General features: G+C 51.1%; 1 protein-coding gene across 1 annotated transcript in view; it reads right to left on the bottom strand.

Moving 5' to 3' along the window:
* Positions 1-18,218, bottom strand: part of LOC124024259 (anoctamin-1-like) — a gene marked incomplete at its 3' end in the record, with an annotated part of 63,105 nt that overhangs the window by 4,464 nt on the left and 40,423 nt on the right. Inside the window, exons 12-15 of the mRNA XM_046338250.1 lie at positions 16,851-17,011; positions 12,342-12,424; positions 8,787-8,891; positions 5,787-5,870 (exon numbers count right to left, since the gene is read on the bottom strand). Of these exons, the coding sequence (XP_046194206.1) occupies positions 5,787-5,870; positions 8,787-8,891; positions 12,342-12,424; positions 16,851-17,011 (433 nt within the window). The remainder of the gene's footprint in view (positions 1-5,786; positions 5,871-8,786; positions 8,892-12,341; positions 12,425-16,850; positions 17,012-18,218) is intronic.

The following is an 18,218-nucleotide window of genomic DNA, read 5'->3' as shown; positions in this document are numbered from 1 at the left end:
TATGTTGTGAAATTGTTAGATATTACTGCACTGTCGGAGCTAGAAACACAAGCATTTCGATAAACCTGCAATAACATCTGCTAAACACGTGTATGTGACCAATACAATTTGATTATTCAGTTAGTGAAGCCATGTTTGTTTGTCTCTATTCAGTTAGTGAAGCCATGTTCTTGTTTCAGTCTCTATTCAGTTAGTGAAGCCATGTTTCAGTCTCTATTCAGTTAGTGAAGCCATGTTTCAGTCTCTATTCAGTTAGTGAAGCCATGTTTCAGTCTATATTCAGTTAGTGAAGCCATGTTTGTTTGTCTCTATTCAGTTAGTGAAGCCATGTTCTTGTTTCAGTCTCTATTCAGTTAGTGAAGCCATGTTTCAGTCTCTATTCAGTTAGTGAAGCCATGTTTCAGTCTATATTCAGTTAGTGAAGCCATGTTTCAGTCTCTATTCAGTTAGTGAAGCCATGTTTCAGTCTCTATTCAGTTAGTGAAGCCATGTTTCAGTCTCTATTCAGTTAGTGACGCCATGTTTCAGTCTATATTCAGTTAGTGACGCCATGTTTCAGTCTATATTCAGTTAGTGAAGCCATGTTTGTTTGTCTCTATTCAGTTAGTGAAGCCATGTTCTTGTTTCAGTCTCTATTCAGTTAGTGAAGCCATGTTTCAGTCTCTATTCAGTTAGTGAAGACATGTTTCAGTCTCTATTCAGTTAGTGACGCCATGTTTCAGTCTCTATTCAGTTAGTGAAGCCATGTTTCAGTCTATATTCAGTTAGTGAAGCCATGTTTCAGTCTCTATTCAGTTAGTGAAGCCATGTTTCAGTCTCTATTCAGTTAGTGAAGCCATGTTTCAGTCTCTATTCAGTTAGTGAAGCCATGTTTCAGTCTCTATTCAGTTAGTGAAGCCATGTTTCAGTCTCTATTCAGTTAGTGAAGCCATGTTTCAGTCTCTATTCAGTTAGTGAAGCCATGTTTCAGTCTCAATTCAATTAGTGAAGCCATGTTCTTGTTTCTGTCTCTATTCAGTTAGTGAAGCCATGTTCTTGTTTCAGTCTCTATTCAGTTAGTGAAGCCATGTTTCAGTCTCTATTCAGTTAAAGAAGCCATGTTTCAGTCTCTATTCAGTTAGTGAAGCCATGTTTCAGTCTCTATTCAGTTAGTGAAGCCATGTTTCAGTCTCTATTCAGTTAGTGATGCCATGTTTCATTCTCTATTCAGTTAGTGAAGCCATGTTTCAGTCACTATTCAGTTAGTTAAGCCATGTTTCAGTCACTATTCAGTTAGTTAAGCCATGTTTCAGTCTCTATTCAGTTAGTGAAGCCATGTTTCAGTCTCTTCAGTTAGTTAAGCCATGTTTCAGTCTCTATTCAGTTAGTTAAGCCATGTTTCAGTCTCTATTCAGTTAGTGAAGCCATGTTTCAGTCTCTATTCAGTTAGTGAAGCCATGTTTCAGTCTCTATTCAGTTAGTGAAGCCATGTTTCAGTCTCTATTCAATTAGTGAAGCCATGTTTCAGTCTCTATTCAGTTAGTGAAGCCATGTTTCAGTCTCTATTCAGTTAGTGAAGCCATGTTTCAGTCTCTATTCAGTTAGTGAAGCCATGTTTCAGTCTCTATTCAGTTAGTGAAGCCATGTTTCAGTCTCTATTCAGTTAGTGAAGCCATGTTTCTGTCTCTATTCAGTTAGTGAAGCCATGTTTCTGTCTCTATTCAGTTAGTGAAGCCATGTTTCTGTCTCTATTCAGTTAGTGAAGCCATGTTTCTGTCTCTATTCAGTTAGTGAAGCCATGTTTCTGTCTCTATTCAGTTAGTGAAGCCATGTTTCAGTCTCTATTCAGTTAGTGAAGCCATGTTTCAGTCTCTATTCAGTTAGTGAAGCCATGTTTCAGTCTCTATTCAGTTAGTGAAGCCATGTTTCAGTCTCTATTCAGTTAGTGAAGCCATGTTTCAGTCTCTATTCAGTTAGTGAAGCCATGTTTCAGTCTCTATTCAGTTAGTGAAGCCATGTTTCTGTCTCTATTCAGTTAGTGAAGCCATGTTTCTGTCTCTATTCAGTTAGTGAAACCATGTTCCTGCTTCAGTCTGTAGTCAAATCAAATCGTATTTGTCACATACAAGCCCTTAGCCTCTTGGACCGAGACTTTGCGCTTCGGTAAAGCTTGCCGTGTGGTAGCAGAGAGAACAGTCTATGACTAAGTCTTTCACAATTTTTAGGGCCTTCCTCTGACACCGGTATAGAGGTCCTGGATGACAAGAAGCTTGGCACTGTGATGTACTGGGCCGTACACACTACCCTATGTAGTGCCTTGCGGTCGGAGGCAGAGCAGTTGCAAGTGATGCAACCCATCAGGATGCTCTCGATGGTGCAGCTGTAAAACCTTTTGAGGATCTGAGGACCAAGGGGTTCTGGGAAAATGGTGTTTATGTGAGCCACGACCAGCCTTTCAAAGCATTTCATGGCTACAGACGTGAGTGCTATGGGTCAGTAGTCATTTAGGCAGGTTCTTGGGCACAGGGACTATGGTGGTCTGCTTGAAATATGTTGGGATTACAGACTCAGACAGGGTGAGGTTGAAAATGTCAGTGAAGACACTTGCCAGTTGGACAGCACATGCTCAGAGTACACATCCTGGTAATCCGTCTGGCAAGCACTGCCACATCTGATGAGCATCAGAGCTGGTGTAGGACGATTTGATCTTAGTACTGTATTGACGCTTTGCCTGTTTGATGGTTCGTCGGAGGGCGTAGCGGGATTTCTTATAAGCTTCCGGGTTAGAGTCCCGCTCCTTGAAAGCTGCAGCGCTAACCTTTGGCTCAGAGCGAATGTTGCCTGTAATCAATGGCTTCTGGTTCGGGGATGTAACTGCAGGAACGACATCATCGATGCACCTCTTGGGCATAGTGGGAGGTGGCCTGGCGGGTAGGTACGTTGGGCCATTAACCGAAAGGTTGCTGGATAGAGTCCCCGAGCTGACAACATAAAAATCTGTCATTCTTTCCCTGAACAACACAGTTAATCCACTGTTCGTCCAGGATGTCGATTATGGCAGAGCCCCCAACACCTCTCTGATTCAGAGGCAGAGCCCCCACACCTCTGATTCAGAGGCAGAGCCCCCACACCTCTCTGATTCAGAGGCAGAGCCCCACACACCTCTCTGATTCAGAGGCAGAGCCCCCACACCTCTCTGATTCAGAGGCAGAGCCCACACACCTCTCTGATTCAGAGGCAGAGCCCCCACACCTCTCTGATTCAGAGGCAGAGCCCCCACACCTCTCTGATTCAGAGGCAGAGCCCCCCACACCTCTCTGATTCAGAGGCAGAGCCCCCCACACCTCTCTGATTCAGAGGCAGAGCCCCCACACCTCTCTGATTCAGAGGCAGAGCCCCACACACCTCTCTGATTCAGAGGCAGAGCCCACACACCTCTCTGATTCAGAGGCAGAGCCCCCCACACCTCTCTGGATTCAGAGGCAGAGCCCCCCACACCTCTCTGATTCAGAGGCAGAGCCTCACACACCTCTCTGATTCAGAGGCAGAGCCCCACACACCTCTCTGATTCAGAGGCAGAGCCCCACACACCTCTCTGATTCAGGATGTCAATTATGGCAGAGCCCCCACACCTCTCTGATTCAGGATGTCAATTATGGCAGAGCCCCCCACACCTCTCTGATTCAGAGGCAGAGCCCCCCACACCTCTCTGATTCAGAGGCAGAGCCCCCCACACCTCTCTGATTCAGAGGCAGAGCCCCCACAGCTCTCTGATTCAGAGGCAGAGCCCCCACACCTCTCTGATTCAGAGGCAGAGCCCCCCACACCTCTCTGATTCAGAGGCAGAGCCCCCCACACCTCTCTGATTCAGAGGCAGAGCCCCCCACACCTCTCTGATTCAGAGGCAGAGCCCCCCACACCTCTCTGATTCAGAGGTAGAGCCCCCACACCTCTCTGATTCAGAGGCAGAGCCCCCACACCTCTCTGATTCAGAGGTAGAGCCCCCACACCCAGGATCTCTGATTCAGAGGCAGAGCCCCCACACCTCTCTGATTCAGAGGTAGAGCCCCCCACACCTCTGATTCAGAGGCAGAGCCCCCCACACCTCTCTGATTCAGAGGTAGAGCCCCCACACCTCTCTGATTCAGAGGTTGGGTTCATTCCAGAAGACACATTTCAGTTGAATGCATTCAGTTGTACAACTGGCTAGGTATTTCATATTTCCCTTTCCCTATTGATGAAATCAGTGACTGATGTGGTGTACTCCTCAATGCCATCGGAAGAATCCCGGGAACATATTCCAGTCTGTGCTAGCAAAACAGTCCTGTAGTTTATCATCTGCTTCATCTGACCACTTTTTTTATTGACCGAGTCACTGGTGCTTCCTGCTTTGCTTGTAAGCAGGAATCAGGAGGATATAATTATGGTCAGATTTACCAAATGGAGGGAGAGCTTTGTACGGGTCTCTGTGTGTGGTGTAAATGTGGTCCAGAGTTTTCTTTCACTATGGTTGCACATTTAGCATGCTGATAGAAATGAGGCAAAACAGATTTAAGTTTCCCTGCATTAAAGTCCCCGGCCACTAGGAGCGCCACCTCTGAATGAGCGTTTTCCTGTTTGCTTATGGTGGTATACAGCTCATTGAGTGCGGTCTTAGTGCATCGGTCTGTGGTGGTATGTAGACAGCTTAAAAAAATACAGACGAAAACTCTATGTAGTTACTGTGGTCTACAGCTTATCATGAGATCCTCTACATCAGGCGAGCAAAACCTCACGACTTCCTTAGACATCGTGCACCAGCTGTTATTTACAAATATACATAGACCTCCGCCCCATGTCTTACCAGAGGCCGCTGAGCTATCCTGCCTATAGAGTGTATAACCCGCCAGCTGTATGTTATTAATGTCGTTGTTCAGCCACGACTGTGAAACATAACGTATTACAGTTTTTAATGTCCCGTTTGTAGGATATACGTGCTTTCAGTTCGTCTCATTTATTTTCTAACGATTGAACATTGCCATCCATACTGTTAGCCAAAGGCAGATTAGCCTCTCGCCACCTGATCCTCACAAGGCAATCTCTTTCCGGGAAATCTCTGTTTGTTTCTCCAGCGAATGACAGGGATGAGGGTCTGTTCGGGTGTTTGGAGTATATCGTTCCCGTCCGACTCATTCAAGAGAAATTTTCGAGTTGAGTAATCGCTGTTCTGATGTCCAGAAGCTATTTTCGGTCATAAGAGACGGTAGCAGCAACATTATGCACAAAATAAGTGACAAATAATGAGAAAAAAACAAAACAAAATAGCACGGTTGGTTAAGAGCCAATAAAAGACGGCTGCCATCCTCTCCAGGCCATTAGAGAGCGGCCACACAGCCTCTCCTCGGGCCACACAGCCGCTCCTCGGGCCACACAGCCGCCACACAGCCTCCCTCGGGCCACACAGCCGCTCCTCGGGCCACACAGCCTCTCCTCGGCCACACAGCCGCACAGCCGCTCCTCGGCCACACAGCCTCTCACAGCCGCTCCTCGGCCACACAGCCGCCTCCCTCGGGCCACACAGCCTCTCCTCGGGCCACACAGCCTCTCGGGCCACACAGCCTCCTCGGGCACACAGCAGCTCGCTAACCTAACTGCTGCTCAAATAGAAAGTTCCTGAGAGTCTGCCTGTTTAGAAGCAAGAGGAGGGGAGAGGATGAGGAGAAGGAGGAGCAAAAGGAGGAGGAAGAGAAGCAGGCAGAGAAGAGGAGCAGGCGAAGAAGAGGAGCAGGCGAAGAAGAGGAGCAGGCAGAGGAGAAGAGGAGTGTTACCGATGTCCCCGTGTTCATAGCAGACAGTAACTTCTGTCTCCACCTGTCTTTCCCTGCCGCCACGTCCTCCTCCCGCTGCACAGGCTGCAACACAGAGCATGGCTGAACACAGGACACAAACAGCCAACACACACACCTTCCCAACCTCCAACCATATCCCTCCAGCCAACACACACGCCTTCCCACCCTCCAACCATATCCCTCCAGCCAACACACACACCTTCCCACCCTCCAACCATATCCCTCCAGCCAACACACACGCCTTCCCACCCTCCAACCATATCCCTCCAGCCAACACACACGCCTTCCTACCCTCCAACCATATCCCTCCAGCCAACACACACACACGCCTTCCCACCCTCCAACCATATCCCTCCAGCCAACACACACACACACACCTTCCCACCCTCCAACCATATCCCTCCAGCCAACACACACACGCCTTCCCACCCTCCAACCATATCCCTCCAGCCAACACACACACGCCTTCCCACCCTCCAACCATATCCCTCCAGCCAACACACACACGCCTTCCCACCCTCCAACCATATCCCTCCAGCCAACACACACGCCTTCCCACCCTCCAGCCAACACACACACGCCTTCCCACCCTCCAACCATATCCCTCCAGCCAACACACACGCCTTCCCATCCTCCAGCCAACACACACACCTTCCCACCCTCCAACCATGTCCCTCCAGCCAACACACACACGCCTTCCCACCCTCCAACCATATCCCTCCAGCCAACACACACACGCCTTCCCCCCCTCCAGCCAACACACACACACCTTCCCACCCTCCAGCCAACACACACACACCTTCCCACCCTCCAACCATATCCCTCCAGCCAACAGTGGTTAGGAACATGGTATGATGGTAACATGTGAAGACATTGGGCTGCTCCAACAGGCCTGGAGAGACAGACAGCAGCTCCGCATGGGGCTGCTCCAACAGGCCTGGAGAGAGACAGACAGTGGCTCTGCATGGGGCTGCTCCAACAGGCCTGGAGAGAGACAGACAGTGGCTTTGCATGGGGCTGCTCCAACAGGCCTGGAGAGACAGACAGTGGCTCTGCATGGGGCTGCTCCAACAGGTCTGGAGAGAGACAGACAGTGGCTCTGCATGGGGCTGCTCCAACAGGCCTGGAGAGAGACAGACAGTGGCTCTGCATGGGGCTGCTCCAACAGGTCTGGAGAGAGACAGACAGTGGCTCTGCATGGGGCTGCTCCAACAGGCCTGGAGAGAGACAGACAGTGGCTCTGCATGGGGCTGCTCCAACAGGTCTGGAGAGAGACAGACAGTGGCTCTGCATGGGGCTGCTCCAACAGGCCTGGAGAGACAGACAGTGGCTCTGCATGGGGCTGCTCCAACAGGCCTGGAGAGAGCCAGACAGTGGCTCTGCATGGGGCTGCTCCAACAGGTCTGGAGAGAGACAGACAGTGGCTCTGCATGGGGCTGCTCCAACAGGCCTGGAGAGACAGACAGCGGCTCTGCATGGGGCTGCTCCAACATCTCTACTCAGTGCCCCTGGGCTTTCTATACCATAGCACCCCCCATCTCTACTCAGTCCCCCTGGGCTTTCTATACCGTAGCACCCCCCATCTCTACACAGTGCCCCTGGGCTTTCTATACCATAGCACCCCCCATCTCTACTCAGTCCCCCTGGGCTTTCTATACCGTAGCACCCCCCATCTCTACACAGTGCCCCTGGGCTTTCTATACCGTAGCACCCCCCCATCTCTACTCAGTCCCCCTGGGCTTTCTATACCATAGCACCCCCCATCTATACTCAGTGCCCCTGGGCTTTCTATACCATAGCACCCCCATCTCTACTCAGTCCCCCTGGGCTTTCTATACCGTAGCACCCCACATCTCTACTCAGTCCCCCTGGGCTTTCTATACCTTAGCACCCCCCATCTCTACTCAGTCCCCCTGGGCTCTCTATACCATAGCACCCGCCATCTCTACACAGTCCCCCTGGGCTTTCTATACCATAGCACCCCCATCTCTACTCAGTGCCCCTGGGCTTTCTATACCATAGCACCCCCATCTCTACTCAGTCCCCCTGGGCTTTCTATACCATAGCACCCCCATCTCTACACAGTGCCCCTGGGCTTTCTATACCATAGCACCCCCTCATCTCTACTCAGTCCCCCTGGGCTTTCTATACCGTAGCACCCCCATCTCTACACAGTGCCCCTGGGCTTTCTATACCATGGCACCCCCCCATCTCTACTCAGTCCCCCTGGGCTTTCTATACCGTAGCACCCCCCATCTCTACACAGTGCCCCTGGGCTTTCTATACCGTAGCACCCCCATCTCTACTCAGTCCCCCTGGGCTTTCTATACCATAGCACCCCCATCTCTACACAGTGCCCCTGGGCTTTCTATACCATAGCACCCCCCCATCTCTACTCACCCCCTGGGCTTTCTATACCATAGCACCCCCCCCTCTCAACCCAGTCCCCCTGGGCTTTCTATACCATAGCACCCCCATCTCTACACAGTCCCCTGGGCTTTCTATACCATAGCACCCCCCATCTCTACTCAGTGCCCCTGGGCTTTCTATACCATAGCACCCCCATCTCTACTCAGTCCCCCTGGGCTTTCTATACCGTAGCACCCCCATCTCTACACAGTGCCCCTGGGCTTTCTATACCGTAGCACCCCCATCTCTACACAGTGCCCCTGGGCTTTCTATACCATAGCACCCCCACACTCTACTCAGTCCCCCTGGGCTTTCTATACCGTAGCACCCCCCCCCCCATCTCAACCCAGTCCCCCTGGGCTTTCTATACCATAGCACCCCCATCTCTACTCAGTGCCCCTGGGCTTTCTATACCATAGCACCCCCCCCCCTACTCAGTCCCCCTGGGCTCTCTCTCTACACAGTGCCCCTGGGCTTTCTACCGGTAGAAAGCTGGTGTTTGTACATTGGCAACAGATCAAACACCAGTTGAGAGGTTTAAATCCTGGGGGGAGTACAAGATATCCCCACCTCAATCTTCTTCTTCTTCTTGTTTTTCTCGTTCTTCTTCTCCTTGTTCCTCATCATCTGTCTCTTCTGGAGCAGGACGGTTTCATACTTGGGCCTCGGGTGGTCCTGGGGAGAAGAGAGACCGGTTCATTTGTTCTGATGGTCAGTCAGTGATGAGGACCAGGCCTGGTGTCAGTTGGACTGGAGTATAGTAACCATTAAGGGGTGGAGTATAGTAACCATTAAGGGGTGGAGTATAGTAACCATTAAGGGGTGGAGTATAGTAACCATTAAGGGGTGGAGTATAGTAACCATTAAGGGGTGGAGTATAGTAACCATTAAGGGGTGGAGTATAGTAACCATTAAGGAGTGGAGTATAGTAACCATTAAGGAGTGGAGTATAGTAACCATTAAGGAGTGGAGTATAGTAACCATTAAGGAGTGGAGTATAGTAACCATTAAGGAGTGGAGTATAGTAACCATTAAGGGGTGGAGTATAGTAACCATTAAGGAGTGGAGTATAGTAACCATTAAGGGGTGGAGTATAGTAACCATTAAGGGGTGGAGTATAGTAACCATTAAGGGGTGGAGTATAGTAACCATTAAGGAGTGGAGTATAGTAACCATTAAGGGGTGGAGTATAGTAACCATTAAGGGGTGGAGTATAGTAACCATTAAGGGGTGGAGTATAGTAACCATTAAGGGGTGGAGTATAGTAACCATTAAGGGGTGGAGTATAGTAACCATTAAGGGGTGGAGTATAGTAACCATTAAGGGGTGGAGTATAGTAACCATTAAGGGGTGGAGTATAGTAACCATTAAGGGGTGGAGTATAGTAACCATTAAGGGGTGGAGTATAGTAACCATTAAGGGGTGGAGTATAGTAACCATTAAGGAGTGGAGTATAGTAACCATTAAGGAGTGGAGTATAGTAACCTAACCATTAAGGAGTGGAGTATAGTAACCATTAAGGAGTGGAGTATAGTAACCATTAAGGAGTGGAGTATAGTAACCATTAAGGAGTGGAGTATAGTAACCAGTAAGGAGTAGAGTATAGTAACCATTAAGGAGTGGAGTATAGTAACCATTAAGGAGTGGAGTATAGTAACCATTAAGGAGTGGAGTATAGTAACCATTAAGGAGTGGAGTATAGTAACCATTAAGGGGTGGAGTATAGTAACCATTAAGGGGTGGAGTATAGTAACCATTAAGGGGTGGAGTATAGTAACCATTAAGGGGTGGAGTATAGTAACCATTAAGGAGTGGTTACATTAAGGAGTGGGACGGGACGTGACGTGGTGGGACGGGACGTGACGTGGTGGGACGGGACGTGACGTGGTGGGACGGGACGTGACGTGGTGGGACGGGACGTGACGTGGTGGGACGGGACGTGGTGGGGGACGGGACGTGACGTGGTGGGACGGGACGTGACGTGGTGGGACGGGACGTGGTGGGACGTGGTGGGATGGGACGTGGTGGGATGGGACGTGGTGGGATGGGACGTGGTGGGATGGGACGTGGTGGGATGGGACGTGGTGGGATGTGGTGGGACGTGGTGGGATGGGACGGGACGTGGTGGGATGGGACGGGACGTGGTGGGACGTGGTGGGATGGGACGTGGTGGGACGGGACGTGGTGGGACGGGACGGGGTGGGATGGGACGGGGTGGGATGGGACGGGGTGGGATGTGGTGTGACGGGACGGGGTGGGATGTGGTGTGACGTGGTGGGACGTGGTGGGATGGGACGGGGTGGGATGTGGTGGGACGTGGTGGGACGTGGTGGGACGTGGTGGGATGGGACGTGGTGGGATGGATGTGGTGGGATGGGACGTGGTGGGACGTGGTGGGACGTGGTGGGACGTGGTGGGACGCGACGTGGTGGGACGTGACGTGGTGGGACGGGAAGTGGTGGAATGGGAAGTGGTGGAACGTGGTGGGATGGGACGTGGTGGGATGGGATGTGACATGGTGGAGTGGGACGTGGTGGAATGGGACGTGGTGGAATGGGACCTGGTGGGGTGGGACCTGGTGGGGTGGGACCTGGTGGGGTGGGACCTGGTGGGGTGGGACCTGGTGGGGTGGGACGTGGTGGGGTGGGACGTGGTGGGATGGGACGTGGTGGGATGGGATGGGACTTGGTGGGATGGGATGGGACTTGGTGGGATGGGATGGGACTTGGTGGGATGGGATGGGACTTGGTGGGATGGGACGGGACGTGGTGGGACGGGACGTGGTGGGACGGGATATGTAATGGTATGTACCTCCTCTTCCTCTAGTCCTGTGAGGTGTTATATGTAATGGTGTCCCTCCTCTTCCTCTAGTCCTGTGAGGTGTTATATGTAATGGTGTCCCTCTTCCTCTAGTCCTGTGAGGTGTTATATGTAATGGTGTCCCTCCTCTTCCTCTAGTCCTGTGAGGTGTTATATGTAATGGTGTGTACCTCCTCTTCCTCTAGTCCTGTGGGGTGTTATATGTAATGGTGTCCCTCCTCTTCCTCTAGTCCTGTGAGGTGTTATATGTAATGGTGTCCCTCCTCTTCCTCTAGTCCTGTGGGGTGTTATATGTAATGGTGTCCCTCCTCTTCCTCTAGTCCTGTGGGGTGTTATATGTAATGGTGTCCCTCCTCTTCCTCTAGTCCTGTGAGGTGTTATATGTAATGGTGTCCCTCCTCTTCCTCTAGTCCTGTGGGGTGTTATATGTAATGGTGTGTACCTCCTCTTCCTCTAGTCCTGTGAGGCTGTGGGGTGTTATATGTAATGGTGTGTCCCTCTTCCTCTAGTCCTGTGGGGTGTTATATGTAATGGTGTCCCTCCTCTTCCTCTAGTCCTGTGGGGTGTTATATGTAATGGTGTGTCCCTCCTCTTCCTCTAGTCCTGTGGGGTGTTATATGTAATGGTGTGTCCCTCCTCTTCCTCTAGTCCTGTGGGGTGTTATATGTAATGGTGTCCCTCCTCTTCCTCTAGTCCTGTGGGGTGTTATATGTAATGGTGTGTTCCTCCTCTTCCTCTAGTCCTGTGGGGTGTTATATGTAATGGTGTGTCCCTCCTCTTCCTCTAGTCCTGTGGGGTGTTATATGTAATGGTGTCCCTCCTCTTCCTCTAGTCCTGTGGGGTGTTATATGTAATGGTGTCCCTCTTCCTCTAGTCCTGTGAGGTGTTATATGTAATGGTGTGTCCCTCCTCTTCCTCTAGTCCTGTGGGGTGTTATATGTAATGGTGTCCCTCTTCCTCTAGTCCTGTGGGGTGTTATATGTAATGGTGTTTACCTCCTCTTCCTCTAGTCCTGTGAGGTGTTATATGTAATGGTGTCCCTCCTCTTCCTCTAGTCCTGTGAGGTGTTATATGTAATGGTGTCCCTCTTCCTCTAGTCCTGTGAGGTGTTATATGTAATGGTGTGTACCTCCTCTTCCTCTAGTCCTGTGAGGTGTTATATGTAATGGTGTCCCTCTTCCTCTAGTCCTGTGAGGTGTTATATGTAATGGTGTCCCTCCTCTTCCTCTAGTCCTGTGAGGTGTTATATGTAATGGTGTCCCTCTTCCTCTAGTCCTGTGAGGTGTTATATGTAATGGTGTGTACCTCCTCTTCCTCTAGTCCTGTGAGGTCCCAGCTGTGGTTCAAACTGATCTGACGACGCTTCCAGTGCTCCAGGAACGTCGCAACTACACACACAGACACACACAGACTTAGACATGATCACAGACACACACAGACATGATCACAGACACACACAGACGTAGACATGATCACAGACACACACAGACATGATCACAGACACACACAGACATGATCACAGACACACACAGACATGATCACAGACACACACAGACATGATCACAGACACACACAGACATGATCACAGACACACACAGACATGATCACAGACACACACAGACGTAGACATGATCACAGACACACACAGACATGATCACAGACATGTGAAAATGAGTCCACCAACTCTAGCAGAGGAAACCTGAGACAGTGTTAGCAGAGCAGCGGGGGGTTACACTCTGGTTACACCCCCAGAGGTCCTACTGTGTCTAATAATACGCAGACCTGGCCCCCCACAGACGGGCTGGCTGACGGGCTGACTGACGGGCGGGCTGACGGGCGGGCTGGCTGACGGGCTGGCTGACGGGCTGGCTGACGGGCTGGCTGGCTGACGGGCTGGCTGGCTGACGGGCTGGCTGGCTGACGGGCTGGCTGACGGGCGGGCTGGCTGACGGGCGGGCTGGCGGACGGGTGGGCTGACGGGCGGACAGGCTGACGGGCGGACGGGCTGGCGGACGGGCTGGCGGACGGGCTGGCGGACGGGCTGGCGGACGGGCGGGCTGGCTGGCGGACGGGCTGACGGGCTGGCGGACGGGCTGGCGGATGGGCTGGCGGACGGGCTGGCGGACGGGCTGGCGGACGGGCTGGCTGACGGGCTGGCTGACGGGCTGGCTGACGGGCTCGCTGACGGGCTGGCTGACGGGCTCGCTGACGGGCTAACTGATGGGCTAACTGACGGGCTGACGGGCGGGCTGACGGGCGGGCTGACGGGCGGGCTGAAGGGCGGGCTGGCTGACGGGCTAACTGATGGGCTGGCTGGCTGGCTGGCTGGCTGGCTGGCTGGCTGGCTGGCTGGCTGGCTGGCTGGCTAGCTGACGGGCTGGCTGATGGGATGGGTGACAGGCTGGCTGACGGGCTGGCTGACGGGCTGGCTGACGGGCTAGCTGACGGGCTAGCTAACTGATGGGCTGGCTGGCTGGCTGACGGGCTGGCTGACTGACGGGCTGGCTGACTGACTGATGGGCTGGCTGGCAGGTTGGCTGGCGGGATGGCTCGCTGGTTGAAGGGGTGTCTCGCTGGCTGACGGGGCGGCTCGCTGGCTGACGGGACGGCTGGCTGGCTGACAAGCTGGCTGGCTGATGGGATGACTAGCTAGCTGACTGGCTGACATACAGACTGATGGACAGGAGGGGGCGGTACTATGGGGTAGTAAGGGGTAGTAAGGGACAGTAAAGGGGTAACAGAACGTTAATACATTCCCCAGAGGGACATGAAGATGGGGGTAGTAAGGGGTAGTAAGGGGTAACAGAACGTTAATACATACCCCAGAGGGACATGAAGATGGGGGTAGTAAGGGGTAGTAAGGGGCAGTAAGGGGTAACAGAACGTTAATACATTCCCCAGAGGGACATGAAGATGGGGGTAGTAAGGGGCAGTAAGGGGCAGTAAGGGGTAACAGAACGTTAATACATACCCCAGAGGGACATGAAGATGGGGGTAGTAAGGGGTAGTAAGGGGTAACAGAAATTTAATACATACCCCAGAGGGACATGAAGATGGGGGTAGTAAGGGGTAGTAAGGGGCAGTAAGGGGTAACAGAACATTAATACATACCCCAGAGGGACATGAAGATGGGGGTAGTAAGGGGTAGTAAGGGGCAGTAAGGGGTAACAGAACGTTAATACATACCCCAGAGGGACGTTAAGATGGGGTAGTAAGGGGTAGTAAGGGGCAGTAAGGGGCAGTAAGGGGTAACAGAACGTTAATACATACCCCAGAGGGACATGAAGATGGGGGTAGTAAGGGGTAGTAAGGGGTAACAGAACGTTAATACATACCCCAGAGGGACATGAAGATGGGGGTAGTAAGGGGTAGTAAGGGGCAGTAAGGGGTAACAGAACGTTAATACATACCCCAGAGGGACATGAAGATGGGGGTAGTAAGGGGTAGTAAGGGGCAGTAAGGGGTAAAGGGTAACAGAACGTTAATACATACCCCAGAGGGACATGAAGATGGGGGTAGTAAGGGGTAGTAAGGGGCAGTAAGGGGTAACAGAACGTTAATACATACCCCAGAGGGACGTTAAGATGGGGTAGTAAGGGGTAGTAAGGGGCAGTAAGGGGTAACAGAACGTTAATACATACCCCAGAGGGACATGAAGATGGGGGTAGTAAGGGGTAGTAAGGGGCAGTAAGGGGCAGTAAGGGGTAACAGAACGTTAATACATACCCCAGAGGGACATGAAGATGGGGGTAGTAAGGGGTAGTAAGGGGCAGTAAGGGGTAACAGAACATTAATACATACCCCAGAGGGACATGAAGATGGGGGTAGTAAGGGGTAGTAAGGGGCAGTAAGGGGTAACAGAACATTAATACATACCCCAGAGGGACATGAAGATGGGGGTAGTAAGGGGTAGTAAGGGGCAGTAAGGGGTAACAGAACGTTAATACATACCCCAGAGGGACATGAAGATGGGGGTAGTAAGGGGTAGTAAGGGGCAGTAAAGGGGAACAGAACGTTAATACATACCCCAGAGGGACATGAAGATGGGGGTAGTAAAGGGCAGTAAGGGGTAGTAAGGGGTAGTAAGGGGCAACAGAACGTTAATACATACCCCAGAGGGACATGAAGATGGGGGTAGTAAGGGGTAGTAAGGGGCAGTAAGGGGTAACAGAACGTTAATACATACCCCAGAGGGACGTTAAGATGGGGTAGTAAGGGGTAGTAAGGGGCAGTAAGGGGCAGTAAGGGGTAACAGAACGTTAATACATACCCCAGAGGGACATGAAGATGGGGGTAGTAAGGGGTAGTAAGGGGTAACAGAACGTTAATACATACAGAGGGACATGAAGATGGGGGTAGTAAGGGGTAGTAAGGGGCAGTAAGGGGTAACAGAACGTTAATACATACCCCAGAGGGACATGAAGATGGGGGTAGTAAGGGGTAGTAAGGGGCAGTAAGGGGTAGTAAGGGGTAACAGAACGTTAATACATACCCCAGAGGGACATGAAGATGGGGGTAGTAAGGGAGTAAGGGGTAGTAAGGGGCAGTAAGGGGTAACAGAACGTTAATACATACCCCAGAGGGACGTTAAGATGGGGTAGTAAGGGGTAGTAAGGGGCAGTAAGGGGTAACAGAACGTTAATACATACCCCAGAGGGACATGAAGATGGGGGTAGTAAGGGGTAGTAAGGGGCAGTAAGGGGCAGTAAGGGGTAACAGAACGTTAATACATACCCCAGAGGGACATGAAGATGGGGGTAGTAAGGGGTAGTAAGGGGCAGTAAGGGGTAACAGAACATTAATACATACCCCAGAGGGACATGAAGATGGGGGTAGTAAGGGGTAGTAAGGGGCAGTAAGGGGTAACAGAACATTAATACATACCCCAGAGGGACATGAAGATGGGGGTAGTAAGGGGTAGTAAGGGGCAGTAAGGGGTAACAGAACGTTAATACATACCCCAGAGGGACATGAAGATGGGGGTAGTAAGGGGTAGTAAGGGGCAGTAAAGGGAACAGAACGTTAATACATACCCCAGAGGGACATGAAGATGGGGGTAGTAAAGGGCAGTAAGGGGTAGTAAGGGTAGTAAGGGGCAACAGAACGTTAATACATACCCCAGAGGGACATGAAGATGGGGGTAGTAAGGGGTAGTAAGGGGCAGTAAAGGGGTAACAGAACGTTAATACATACCCCAGAGGGACATGAAGATGGGGGCAGTAAGGGGCAGTAAGCGGTAGTAAGGGGTAGTAAGGGGTAGTAAGGGGTAACAGAACGTTAATACATACCCCAGAGGGACATGAAGATGGGGGTAGTAAGGGGTAGTAAGGGGCAGTAAAGGGGTAACAGAACGTTAATACATACCCCAGAGGGACATGAAGATGGGGGCAGTAAGGGGTAGTAAGGGGCAGTAAGGGGTAACAGAACGTTAATACATACCCCAGAGTGACATGAAGATGGGGGCAGTAAGGGGTAGTAAGGGGTAGTAAGGGGCAGTAAGGGGTAACAGAACGTTAATACATACCCCAGAGGGACATGAAGATGGGGGTAGTAAGGGGCAGTAAAGGGGAACAGAACGTTAATACATACCCCAGAGGGACATGAAGATGGGGGTAGTAAGGGGTAGTAAGGGGCAGTAAGGGGCAGTAAGGGGTAACAGAACGTTAATACATAGCCCAGAGGGACATGAAGATGGGGGTAGTAAGGGGTAGTAAGGGGCAGTAAGGGGCAGTAAGGGGTAACAGAACGTTAATACATACCCCAGAGGGACATGAAGATGGGGGTAGTAAGGGGTAACAGAACATTAATACATACCCCAGAGGGACATGAAGATAGCGAAGAAGACGGTGGCAGGGTTGTCGAACAGGTGGGATGCGCGGGCGGTGCCACAGGCGGTGGACAGGTGCCAGTAGTCACACACTCCGTCACACAGAGGACACATGGTGAAGTTCTGCTGTTTATCACACATCTCCAGGCTACACACACACACACACACACACACACACACACACACACACACACACACACACACACACACACACACACACACACACACACACACACACACACACACACACACACACACACACACACACACAGGACACAAGGTGAAGTTCTGCTGCTTATCACACATCTCCAGGCTACACACACACACACACACACATTTTTCTTTCGCAACAAAAAAAAGGTACATTTTGTATGTGGGGACTCCACTGCAGTTCCCCTGTGCCTCCAATAGGGGTCCCAACCCCGACTTGGAATGTTCTAGAGACACCCGGGGTCTCATTTATAACCACTGAGTAACTTGAACACTAAATATCTGCGTGCACCATTTCTGTACAGACTGCTAACCCACAAAGCATCAGCATCAATTACAGGCTCAAAATGGTCAGAAACAAAGAACTCTCTTCTGAAACTCGTCGGACTATTCTTGTTCTGAGAAATTAAGGCTATTCCATGTGAGAAATTTCCAAGAAACTGAAGATCTTGTACTACTGCCATCACAGAACAGTGCAAACTGGCCCTAACCAGAATAGAAAGAGGAGTGGGAGGACCCGGTGCACAACTGAGCAAAGAGGACAAGTACATTAGAGTGTCTAGTTTGAGAAACAGATGCCTCAAGTCCTCAACAGGCAGCTTCCTTAAATAGTAAACGCAACACGCCCAAAACACGGGCCTCTCTTTAAATTACTATAGAACCATCAATGGCCTCTCTTTAAATGACTATAGGGGCCACTAACGGGCCTCTCTTTAAATGACTATAGGGGCCGCTAACGGTCCTCTCTTTAAATGACTATAGGGGCCGCTAACGGGCCTCTCTTTAAATGACTATAGGAGCCGCTAACGGGCCTCTCTTTAAATGACTATAGGGGCCGCTAACGGGCCTCTCTTTAAATGACTATAGGGGCCACTAACGGGCCTCTCTTTAAATTACTATAGAACCATCAACAGTCTCTCTTTAAATGACTATAGCGGCCACTAACGGGCCTCTCTTTACATGACTATAGGGGCCGCTAACGGGCCTCTCTTTAAATGACTATAGGGGCCGCTAAACGGGCCTCTCTTTAAATGACTATAGGAGCCGCTAACGGGCCTCTCTTTAAATGACTATAGGGGCCGCTAACGGGCCTCTCTTTAAAGGACTATAGGGGCCGCTAACGGGCCTCTCTTTAAAGGACTATA

This window comes from Oncorhynchus gorbuscha, unplaced genomic scaffold (genome assembly GCF_021184085.1).
Source record: "Oncorhynchus gorbuscha isolate QuinsamMale2020 ecotype Even-year unplaced genomic scaffold, OgorEven_v1.0 Un_scaffold_1808, whole genome shotgun sequence".
NCBI classification, from domain to species: domain Eukaryota; kingdom Metazoa; phylum Chordata; class Actinopteri; order Salmoniformes; family Salmonidae; genus Oncorhynchus; species Oncorhynchus gorbuscha.
The sequence above is the reverse complement of the archived record's forward strand: the minus strand, read 5'-3'. Positions and strand labels throughout refer to the sequence as shown.